Source organism: Leuresthes tenuis, unplaced genomic scaffold (assembly GCF_036924035.1).
Source record: "Leuresthes tenuis unplaced genomic scaffold, fLeuTen1.0.hap1 SCAF_6, whole genome shotgun sequence".
NCBI lineage: Eukaryota > Metazoa > Chordata > Actinopteri > Atheriniformes > Atherinopsidae > Leuresthes > Leuresthes tenuis.
Genome location: NW_027325360.1, coordinates 20,901,085 through 20,913,935, shown reverse-complemented (window position 1 = coordinate 20,913,935; position 12,851 = coordinate 20,901,085). Strand labels below are relative to the sequence as shown.

At 38.4% G+C, this 12,851-nt stretch overlaps 1 protein-coding gene across 1 annotated transcript in view; it reads left to right on the top strand.

Annotated features, from left to right (window-relative positions):
- adgrv1 (adhesion G protein-coupled receptor V1) overlaps positions 1 to 12,520 on the top strand; it is an 87,708-nt gene extending 75,188 nt beyond the window's left edge. The window contains exons 91-94 of the mRNA XM_072388146.1: positions 2,191 to 2,312; positions 6,675 to 6,860; positions 9,393 to 9,570; positions 12,027 to 12,520. Coding sequence (XP_072244247.1) covers positions 2,191 to 2,312; positions 6,675 to 6,860; positions 9,393 to 9,570; positions 12,027 to 12,145 — 605 coding nt within the window. The 3' untranslated portion in view covers positions 12,146 to 12,520. The remainder of the gene's footprint in view (positions 1 to 2,190; positions 2,313 to 6,674; positions 6,861 to 9,392; positions 9,571 to 12,026) is intronic.
- The last annotated feature ends 331 nt before the right edge of the window (positions 12,521 to 12,851 follow it).

Sequence of the window (12,851 nt, the reverse complement as noted above, 5' to 3'; positions counted from 1 at the left end):
AGTGGAACTGACAGGGTTATGGAAGTGGCACCTAAGTGAGGGCTTTTCAAGCAAACTTGGGCCCGATGCCCTGTGTTTCCATCCTACTTGTGAAGTGAACTGTACACTCTGTCCTACATAACACCTCATATTTTCCCTTTGAATTCAAGGGTCAATTTAAAACCAGCAGTCATCTCTAATTTTGCCTTAAAATGCATGGAATTTGTATTACTTTACATTCTTTTGTAAACATACATTCTCAGACAGTGTGATAAACTGGGTTCCATGAAGTCGTGTTAGATATGTTCATGTCTAGCATGTATGAATGCTGCAGTCAGTGGTGCATCAGGCTGGCTTTCAACCAAACAGAATTACTAATGTCAACACACTGTTGCAAACTGCAGCCATGTTACCAACCCTGCCTTCCATACCTCAACAAACACATGAACATGTACATAGAAATGGTCAAATACAGTTAATTACAGAGATTGCTTTCCTAGTTTTATGCCTAATATTTCTTCAAAGTTGCAAATATGTCGAATAAGTAACTCAGTGTGGGAACATAGATGCAATGTGGTTGTAGCGATAGAAACAGACGTTTGATCCAGTTCCTGATCATAAGTCAACCTTGTATTACAGTCACATTAGGTGTGGTGCTCATGATGTGGATGTGTTTTGAATATACATTTTCTTTTTACATTGATCAAGTTTGATTATTTCATTACATCTGTTACCTGTACACAAATATCTCCCCCTTTTTGGCAATGCTCATATTTATTAAGTGTTCCTCAGAGGATCCTCTTTTTTTCTAAAAAACTAACATTACATTTTTAAGTTGTTTTTTGCTTTGTTTCAACAGCTACTGTCATGGTCTCACTGCTTCTCTTCTAATTATCCTTATCCATTAGGCCTTATCCATTAGGATTGCCCATTAAAAGATCATGTGATTCATTTTAATCTCACTATTTTCTCATTTATAAAACTGGCCTGTGTTTGGTTTTTTCCTTTAGTATCTTGCTCTGACAATTAACTTGAGTTTGTTTGACTGTGGTTGTGGTTTTCTTGAAATTGCATAACATAAAACATGAATACTATAAGCAACACATTCAAAAAAGACTTTTAAATTAGCAGTATTTGTCTTAACAGCCAAAGTTGCAGTTACAGTATGTCATGCCTGCTTAGCATGCTTAGCTGCCAAAAGGAGACATCTGTTGCCACAGAAGAGCTCACTTTAGAAACACATTAAGAAAGGTCTCTTGGCGGTCTTGTCTTATCTTAGAAACCTAGCACAGTCCAAATGCAGGTGATATATATGCTTGAGTATTTGTCTGCATGCTGTGCATAGTGTCCGGTTTGTCCACTGTAAACAGCAAGCACATTAAAACCATTTCATCATGGGGTCACGTGTTTGTCTGGCATTGTGGCAAGTCTTAGATTACATGCATGTGAGTGTTCGGGCACTGTGATTACTATATGCAGACTGCAGCGTTTTTGCACCTATACCTTATTCACGAAGACTGCTCATTAAAAGATTTGGTGATTCATCTTAATTTCAAACACTAATTTTTTAAATAATCAAGCTCTTCGAATAATCCAGCATCTATAGCTTTCCTACTGGATAATATAAGGGATGTTCCATCTTTGTATGAGCGTTCATCTCTCCTCATTTCAAGAATCAGCTCCATTATGCAAAGGACCATTGCACTTTAAGCTAGACATGCTAACACCAGTTGTTGCTACCATTTGCACAAACAAAATGACTATACACAAAATGACACTGGCTCTGAGATCAGTGTCAGCACTTCACTTAACTGCACTAACGGTATCATCAATGCTTAACCGATGAAGTTCTAGCTGGACAGTGCAGCTCTTGTGTGCACGCTTGTGTGGTGGCATACATAAGTGAACTTTTGTGGCTGAGGTCTTCTTAGCTGCCCTCATGTGTCTTCGAGCAAAAAAATGCCATACACCCTTGTTGACAAAGGGCTTTAAGATCTGGTTCATTGAACAGCTTCTGTGGCTCACTAATCACTCTAACTGCTCTTGAGTTTACACTTTTATGGATTGCAAATAATACATGGATTACATGTAATATTGTGTGTACGTATGTGTGTGTGTGTGTGTGTGTGTGTATGTATGTATGTATATGTCCGTTACTGCTGCTGGTGCTGATATTGTTTTTAAATCTTATGTTGTTATTCTGTGCTCCAGAGGTGCCGCTGGTCCTCTACCTGTTTCTGCTCATCTCGCTCGTCGGGTTGTGGGCAGGACTCCACATGGGTTACAGATACCTGTGGATGCTCATCCTCTACGTCATCTTTAACTGCCTGCTGGTACGATCATTTACTTTTTCATTTGTTTCCATGTATGCTTGACTGTTTACTAAATTACAGTTGTTGTTTTTTTATTAATAACCATAGATGACTAGTAAATCTGCTCATACACTGTATGAAATTTAAGTACCCAATGTGTATTTATGAAGTAGAAGCCAATCTAAAGAGTTATTTTGACATGTGCAGGTAAACCTTGAAATGAGTTGGCTGCTATCTTTTTCCAGACATTCAAGGACTAAAGATCAGGTTAAAAACACTGTAAGCTCCAATAGATTTAACATTAAAAAGGCATACTTTTCTTTCCTGAAATCAGTGATTTCCCACAATCCATTACTGTGTCATTCTGGTTTGACTTCTTCTGATCTGTGTGCTGATGGTCCTCCTGAAAATAACTCCAAAGTTAAATAGATATTAGGCCAAACATTTTTTCGACCAATCAGGCTTTAAGTATCACTTTCAAGCTCCACTCTGTCCAAATATGGTCACTTAAGATTACAAAAACAAGGCAGAAATGATGAACTCTGATTCCTAAACTTAAGAATTCAAAACAGCAGTTCACAATCAGGTACGTCTTATTCAGTCATCTTTTCAGAGAGACCATCTGTCTTTGTAGTGCACCATAAGATGGTCTGTGGTAACCCATGGTGATATGTGGCATCCACATGCAAAAGACAACAGTGCTACACCAAAGTAAATTTCTCCTGTTGGTGTAGTGACAAATGAAGAGAAGTGATGTCAACACCAATGGTCAATGTCGCTCTTAGCACTTGTTTGTGAGCTCCAGTAAGGCTTGTCCCACGCTGTGACATCATGTGGTCAGTTTCCTCTATTGACCAGTAGGTTGATGATGCTCTTTAAAGTCACAGTTTAAAGTGTGTGTGGTCAGCATTGTAATATTAACATTTATTTTTTTCATCTACAGTTTTTGTGGTTCAATGAATAATATGTTACACTGAAATACTAATGTTACAGTTTTTCTGGGTTTCATTTTTTTCTTCCGGGTGAGGTAAAAAAAATAAAAATAAATAAGGCATTTATAACATAGGTACTTTTTAGTTTAATAGCTTGATAAGTTCTATTACTTAACTTCTACTTCTCCTGCCTCTACCCTTACACAAATGCCACAAGCATTGAGGCATGCATGCACTCATGCACACCATAACACGTGGCTGAAAGTAGTTTAATGCAACTCTTCTATTCTCGATTCCATTCTCTTCTGTTGCATTCACTTCACTTAAGGTAGTACACATTGCTGCGTCAAGTCATCCTAAAAAGGCAACTTTTCAAATTAAGTTTTCTGGAAAGAAAACGGGGAAAAAAGTATTCTTATAACAGAACTAAGGCAATTGATTTTCAATCCAGGCAAGAACACTGCAACCTCAATTCTCTGATTAAAGTTGAAGCCTCCAAGGTCTGCAGCAGGAATAAGGAAGGATTCATCAGAGTGGAAACAGGTGAAGAGCCCCAGAGCTTAACCATGTGCAAGGACATTGATTAGCAGTAAACAAACTCATCCGACCCAGTTTGCATAAAGTAGCATTAAAGAAAGGAATTCTGTTGCGATGCCGTAGCACAAAACAGTTTTGTAATTAGATTTGTTTATGCAGACCTAAATTTTGAGTGTTTTTTTATGTAACATAGGTGAGGGACTGAATGAAAACTTATTGAAAAAAAAATAGAATCCTGATAAACAAGACTGAAAAGCAGTTAGATTGTCATGAATCATGAACAGATGCAGGACTACATAAACCCATGTAGAAGATTTGTATTTTCACACATCTCGGTGCAACAGCAAGACATTCTGATTAAAGGACAATTGCTTTCTAGACTTAATTCTGACTGAAAAGTTGCTGCTCAAGAGCACTTTAATCAACGGGTATGATGATTATCACATCTATTGATGAATTTTGCTGTTTTGAAGACTTGAATTGATGCACACAGTATGGAGAAGTTCAGACTAACATCCTACATGATCACCTCTTTCTTGGAGCATTTTCATTCCACTTCCCTGCTGTTAAACATGCAAACTTATGCAGTGCCTGTTGGCTGGAAGTTATTACTCTGTAGGTCTCTGGTGCTTGGTGCATTGGAGTGTTTTTTGTTTCCGTCATGCAGTGAATTTTCCATTAGAAGAATTTTCCATATTTACCCTGGTGTTGTTGTTGATGGAGTTGTGTGGCACACCACCCTGCTGCTAATTACTGAGCATTATTAAACAGCTGCAGATGTTACAGCAGTGCACGACTGTGTTTGTGTTGCAGAGCGTGAAGAACTTTTTGTTTATTGAGCATTGTTAAAGTAACCTGTAGAACCAAAGTCAGAGGCTTATCACATTTGCACTGAGAAAAAAAATTTCTTTCCATAGGCAGCATCTTTTTTTGGTCCCTTCCTATTCCCTCCATCACTCCCTTTTCGGTTGTACATCTGTTTTTCATCAGACTAAATTAGAAGACAATAATCAAATCACTACAGCACCACCCTTCATTATCTCCTCATTCTGCCAATAAGCCTTACCTCATTGTATTGGCACAGTCAAAAATATCCACAATCGTGAAGCAGGACCATTCTTCATAACAATTCATTGCCATCCCCACTTCCTCATTTTACCCTTCTCTAAAAATAGGACACAGGATATGTGTGTGTTAATTTGGAAAAGAATATCACAGGCCCCAAGAGCGTCCACAATTTAGGTGAAATAATTCAGTTTCATGATCACAGAAGATGATTTGTAGACAGCGGAAAGCCCTTTTTCAAGTCAGTAATTATGCCGACTATTGCATCAAGTATCCAGTTAAAAGCAATGCTGAAAACTTGAGCTTTTTTTTTTTTTAACTAAGCTAATCTTTTCCAGTTTCCTCTCTAAGTAAATGAATGTCTTTCTAGATTTTCATTCAATATAACATTTTCATTGTTTTCCTCTTTTCTCTCATTCTTCTCTCAACACCTCCCCTATCCTTAGTGCTTTTCTCAGGACTTTGCTTTCCAGCCTCTCCAGTGATCAGGGAACACTTACGTAACAGGTCTATGGTTGTAAAGCCTGTCTCTCAGGCTGTACAGCTTGCTAATGATCTGTGCTAATCACCCACTGTGCTGCTGTGATGGAACCACAGTCATAGATAACAATATGTACACCCAGATATAATACACACCTAGTTGCTGTGTGTGATCACACAAAGGCAGGTTAATTTCCTTCTATAACTTATTAGACAGGGAAAGCAAACAAAAGATCATGAGAGCACAATCTCTTCACACAGCATTACACTCAGCTCCTCCTGTACTTGCTCTGAAATGTCCCATCTCCCAGGGGTCATCATGTAAAATTCTCATTTTGCAGCTCAAGCACACCTCAGAGGTACAGAAATACATTACAAAATACTAAATAGTGTATAGATATAGGTAGATCTGTCTATTTTGTGTTTGTGTAAGTGACAGTTTAACAAAGCACATGGCACAGCTAATGACCTGTGAGCTATCCCATGTGTTTTTCATCTGTTTGCAGCCCTCTTTCCTTTTCTTAGCGCAGATGTTGCAGTTTTACAGTACAACCATAAACACGCAGTTTCCAGTCATGGTTCCTGTTGTCTCCTTTGGAATCTCTATTGTAACCACCCACACTGTTGGATGGAACCTCAATGCCACTAAGTTAGATTTGAGCTTTGGAGTACTTTGACAAGTTATTGCTTACTGCTAGCTGTTCTTTAGAGACAGATTTTGAAAAATCAGCTGAGCACATTTGGTTTAATTATGGTTATAATAAGCAAATATGAGGTCGCTCATTACGACCAGGGACTTACTTTCTGCCTACAGCTTGTCATTTAAATGTCGTCTTTTCATATTTCTGCATGTGTTTCTGTGGGTGGAGCTGGATTCAGTCTGCATGCACCTATGTTTTCACACATTCACATGGATGTGCTTTCCTCTGTTGTATGTTCCATGTCTATCTGTGGCTGACGTCATCATCCACTGTTGAGTGTTGTGAAATGCAGTATGGCCTCGTGGCATTTCACACTCTGGTGTTTTGGGATAATTCACAGAATAGTGCTGTTGACTGAAAATGTGGTAATGACGAGGAAGTCGAAGAAGCAGAAATACCAGTGACATCATGGCAAAGTGGTGAAGTAATGCTGAAAGATGCTGCTGCTGCTAATAGTGATATGTAAAAAGTTTTAATGTCAGAGTAACAGCAGTAATGTTTGGTAATTTGAGAATATTACTTCATTTATGCTTTACAAAAATAAGAAAATGTGCAAATGTATTGTTTGACTGCAATGTGACACGTGATGCAATAACATTTATGGGGACCAAATTGCAAAGCCATGGACAACTTAATTCTCACTGCTCATTTCCCTTCTTTCTGTGCAGGGCTTGTATGTGTTTGCAGTCTACTTCATTATGCACAACCAGCTGTGTTGGCCAACTAAAGCCAGTTACACTGTGGAAATGAGTGGCCACAATGGTTCCGACTCTACCTACCAAGGAGGGGGACCCACTACTGTGGGAGGCGACATTAGTAAATCAACTCAGAATCTCATCAGCGCCATGGAAGAGGTATGCTAACACACACACAGCTTGATGAGACATCAGATGGAGATGAAAGAAATGACTTATCTCTACCCATTTTCACTATTGAGATATTGGGGTGCTCTAAAACCTTAAACAATAGCTCCCATCCGTCTGGCTACATGCAAGTTTTCTATACAGTGCAGGATCAAGACAGACGTATTCTGCACACTCACTTTCATATCCCAGTCAAATCTGGTACACAGTTTAGATCATTTGGCCAGTCTCAGTTCATTCATTGAAACCTAAAAAGCAAAGCACTGTTACTATAGTGACATTACACTCAATTAAAACCTAAATTACTTGTAGAAATCTTCTCAGGTAAAACCAAAAAGTAAGTTGTTTAGAACACACATTAGTTAGAATATACGTAGTTACTCTAAACCTGTAAGGTAAGGGAGGTGGAGATTGTGTCGTCTGTGCCTTATTCAGACAGAGATAGTGTAGGTTTAAGTTATTCCGAATTTCAATATGCCACAATGAAACAGACTGCACAAACAGATCCAATAAAAACATGGCAAAAACATCACAGGAATATCTATAAACTAATTACAACTTTTGCTACTAATACCTGATTAAGCAACATCAACAAAGCTGCCATGTTTGCATTGGTTTGAGACCATTTTTATATGCCTCTAAGCATTCAACCAATGCAGAATGCTGCCATTGTTTACATTGATCAGTCTTGAGCACCAGTTCCTGGCATTTGAATGAGTAACTGACCTGAGGCCTTTGTAGGACATGACATCTTTTCCCACGTGTGCACAAAAAGTCATTACTGAAATTAATTTCCGTCCCTGCTAAATTCTCAAGTTCTTTGAAATTTGGTTTTCACCCTGCAGTGCTCATCACTTAACCTGGTTGGGAAACAATTTTGTGTGATGGGAATACTGACCTCACCAAAACAATAAGTTTGTGAAGTTCACAAAACTGCCTTGTTGCTTTACTTTCCCTCACTGTGTTACACTTTCTCATTGTCTCGCCTGCTCAGTTTTTCCTCCTTCCCATGCCTTCATTCCCATGACTCTATTTGCCCGTTCCTGGTCCTCCAACATTTATTTCTCACATTAGTTGAGTGTAATTCCACAAATAGCATTCATACTTGCTCACCCTTACTCTCACCACACACTTGACCAAATCATGTATTTCTAAACTTGTTTGGGTGATAGTTTTAATGACTCCCACAAACACCTAGATTAGCTCCTCTTGTGACTTTTCTTCTAGACTGGCACATTGCATGCAAGCCGGCACTGAAAAGATACTGTACACACCCATGTGGTACTTGAGTTTTAAATCCTCAACAACTTTTTTCCCAGGAGAATACCCTATAAGGAGAGATAAAGAAGAGAGGGGGCCGGTTTAACATTGTTACTCCTGGGAACTCTCTCCTCCCTTTCTCTTTCTCAGTGCCTCTCTACACGTAGTCGACATAATCTTGTTTTATTCATGAGAGCACACTCCTGCTTCCTGTAAGATTTGGCTACAGCACAGACATGAAGATAAGACTACAGGCCAAGATGCCTATGGAAACCAAAGGTAGTGTTAGATGAGGAGTATTTATGGGATTGATTGGTAGAAAAAACATTCATAAGAGCAAGTACTGGAAAACATGACGTGAGGGTTGATCAGCTTTTTAGAGTCATCCACTCATTGCCCTAACTCAGAATGGATGTGACAGATTTGAGGTGCCTGATGGGGCTTTATTCACCTCACTGGACACTCTGTACTAGTCACAATTCAACAACCCTCAGACATTTGTACCACACCCAGACACACACACACACATTTATGCATGTACATAGACAGATGAGGCGTTCATAATGAATGAACACAGTGGAAAAAAAGAGAAGATTCATCTCGTTGCTGATGATAAAATAAGATAGATACACACTATATAGTAACATGTTTGTTTTTTTTAGATAAATTCACCTTATCTTCTCTTTGATTTTTTTCTTCTCTATTGTTTATTGAGTCCTATATAAAACAATTATCCCCTTAAAGAAATGCTGTTTATTGCCTTACTGTGCTAGCAGTATAATTATATGAAATTCAGCAGCTTCAGTGTGAAACCGTAAAGCCACGGACCCCCTCTGACCTTGTGTAGGTCTTAACCCTTTGAGGTACTTGGACAGCATGCTCTCTGGTTGACCCTAAGTCATCAGAGTCTTGATTACATGGTTGACAGATGCAGCCTCCCTCTGAATTAAACATTTGTAGGTGTGCTTTTTTTGTGTTTACGTGACCTGATTTTTCACTATGTTCTTCTTCTGTGTCATTTTTACACACAGAGATAGGACTGTTCCTTGAAGCACTTCTTCACATTGATTCCATTTATTGTTCCATTTATGATGCTGTTATAAAACATTAGCTTTTAAAAGAATGTTAATAGACATGCGAACAAGATACAAATGATAAAATATGCTCAGTTAAGGTTTGTTGGCAAGAGTGACAGTTGTACGTGTGTGGAGTGTGGTGTGGTCTGTCGGTTGGCTTATGTAATGATGTGTGTGTGTGTGTCAGGTATCAGCAGACTGGGAGCGAACATCTCTTCGGCCTGGTATCCAGCCGAGCAGTGTGTTTAAGCCCAGTCCTGTGATGGGGACATACACCACAGAGGGAAGTTTCATCAACACCAACCTGGTAACCACAGACGAAGAGTCACAGGAGTTTGATGACCTCATATTTGCCTTAAAAACAGGTGAGATAAGAATTATTCAACCTTAAAAAGACTCAAACAGGTCTTGTACTTCCCTTTTTGTCCTCTGCAATACATCAACATCTTCATTTCAACTCTGAAAACAAATGTGGGTGCTACACATGCTTACACTGACATTATATCGCTATCACACATTGATTTTAGTTTAAGCAAAAAGGTCCCAAAAAGGACTTAAACACATATAATGAAACACAAACAAACAAAATAATAAAACAGTAAGACAATATGTTTTATTTGCCTTTGGGCATCACTTGTAATTTGTGTGCTTCCATGGTTCCAGTACAGTAGCATTTTCTATGTCAATTTTATTACAATTTTCATCAATCCAAAGCCGAAACTCTCTGTGAAACTTTGTGCTAGATATTTTTAGAAAATATGAAAAAACACTGCAAAAGGCCACCATGATCCAGTTCTTTGTGTTAGCCATGGTATCCTCTCAAAACAAAAACCAGTTTAACCATGTGGGGTTTAACTGATAAACAGAGAAAGACATGATCAAACATTTAGCTGATGGCTTGATGCCAAAATCTATGTGAGACTATTTGTGTCCGATGCATTCATTGTGCCCGTGCATACAGTATCTAGGAATCAATTAGCATCAGTTCTGCTCAGTCATTCCTCTGCTGACACTAAATCTGACTGGTGCCATGGAAACTACCCTTATTTCTTTTTCACAAGACATGAGCTGAGGATCCAAACTACTGACAGATATATAACCAACACAACACAAAATAAGAAAATAAGCTGTCTGCTGGAGTGAAGGTCACTCATTGCAAGGTGCTAATAAATGGATTAGGTTGAGAGTGTAATGTTACATCCACTAAACAAATATATATACTGTATACATAATGTATAAATATAGTGTATAAACCCTCTTATTTATTGTTGTATTGACAGGGTGAATTCAGAAGCAGAGATGTGTGTTTTGTTGTAGCAGCTGGACGGTTGTCTCTGACCTGCTCTTTTCATGAAACGTCCCCACTGTCTTAAGCTGCTGCATTATTCAACCTTAAATAGCCTCTGGGGAACAACAGGGAATTCATCAGCAGCAAACTCTGCACTATTAAGTAATTATTCATATTATTCAGCAATTATAACAAATGGGCAAGATTCTATGAAGTTTAGGCACTTCTCAGGCTTGGCCTCAAGAAAGTAGAACCAACCAGCACTTGGTCTTTGTTGTGTGGAAAATGGATGCAGACTTAAAACCTCTTGAAATCATCTGCGACTTTTCATTGTTGTTAGAATCATCTGTGTTTTGCTGGTAAAACTCAGTTTTAACAGTCACAAGGACATTTCCATTTCTCACTTTCCCTGGTGAACCCTGACCCTATCTCTGCTCAAACATGTCAAACTTGGCCCAGTTTCAACTCAACCATTCAGTCGACTGTAAAGATAATTTGCCAATTAGAATGACATGATAGGGCAGAACCTGACAGGGTTCAATAAGCAGTGCTGTAATGAGGGTCTTCAGACACTTCATTTGGTAGTGAACCATTAACAGACAAACACAGAAACTCACATGTATCCTCAACATTGTGCTGTTGTATGACCAATAGCTGATTATTAACACCCTGTCAGAAAGAATGCTTATGTCACAGCTCCTGCAGGTATTTGCTGGATCTGCACAAATTATCACTTGTTCCTGAGCACGTTGACTTCCCTCTGGAACACAATGAGCTTTTGAGGCATCCTGCAAACAAGAAAACACATAAACAGTGAAAACATATAATACGCTTAAGTTCTAGGTCACTTCCCCATTAGTTCTTGTTAAACACCAACAGCATGGAGTGCACATGCCACGGTCTGTGCAACAGAAAATCTGTAGTAGATTTACTTCCACTGCAGTACCTGAGCTTAAGTGTAAATGCATCAATATTCAAATTTGTCAGACAACTCTTGTCCAGTTCTCTAAGTTGTAAACATTCAGGAAATAACACATAAAGCTGAATATGACGATGACATCACATTTTAATACAAAAATCCTGGGCTGCAGGTATAGATGAACATTTTATTTGGACTGCCTACTATATACCATATCTGAACGTGTTTATTGTTCACAGTGTTAATATTTTACCAACTGGCACACAGAACATCTTTTCATTTAACAGTATAATGAGTTACTTAGTTTAAGTGCCTTCCTTCATCCTTACATCAGAGTCTTTCGGGCTGCTCCATTCGCATCTTGTTACCGTATCTGCTAAGATACAGAAGTGTACAGTGTGCTGGCTGATATAGGATTGATTACATAGCACCAGAGGGACACACCAAGTTGATGACATCAATATGTTGCTCTAACTTACTAAGATACAGTGTATTTTCATATGAAAAAAATGCACATGCAGAAGTTCCTGAAGATGTTTGAGAATGTTTAAGTAGAAAAATGGTCATAAAACCACCAAAATTTTGTGTAATGCAGCGTATTACATCTCTTTCAGGGACCGGCCTTAATGTCAGCGACAACGAATCCATTCCTGGAAGCCACGACGGTGGGAGCGTCACCAACTCCCAAATAGTTGAGCTGAGACGAATCCCCATCGCTGACACACACCTCTAACCTTTTCACCTCACACAGATCACGTGTCTTCGGTTATCATTTCAAGAAGATAAATTACAGTACAATATTTTTATATTGTAAAATGCTTTGCACTAAAACTGTTTTTTAAATTGATCATTTTCATATTGATGTTCAATATTGTATGTTATTTTTACTGGACATCTGTTTGAATATATATACAGAAATGTTGTACTAAAATTATTTTTTAAGAGTACTTGATGAAGTTTTTTTTTCTCAGTGTATATTTTGTTCTTTCAGTTTTTGTTTTCTGTAGCGACTTAGTCAGCGATAACGATGTGCACCAAAAGCATGACCTCTGCTACTGAGGATGGAGATTATGTAACACTGTTAATAAATAAATGACCACATATTTTACATTAGGAGCTGCTGATTTTATTTTTTCATAACTCATAACCTGTCACGGAGACAGGTTGTTACCAAGGAAGGGGGTTCTTTGACAGTTATGTAAGTAGTATCTGAGGGGTCTTGGATCACACCCTCGTCATGGACGGTTTTTGAGCATGATTAGTGCCCCGCAGGAATTTCACAAACTGGTCCCATACCTAGGAAACATCTGCAAGTATCTCCAGGGAGAAAAAAAGAATATGGAAAAAAATCATTTTAAAAAGGTTCAGGTTTAGACAAAATGTCTAAACAAAATGTATATGTGTTTCATTTAAAGTATACAGAAAAGGAAAAGACTACA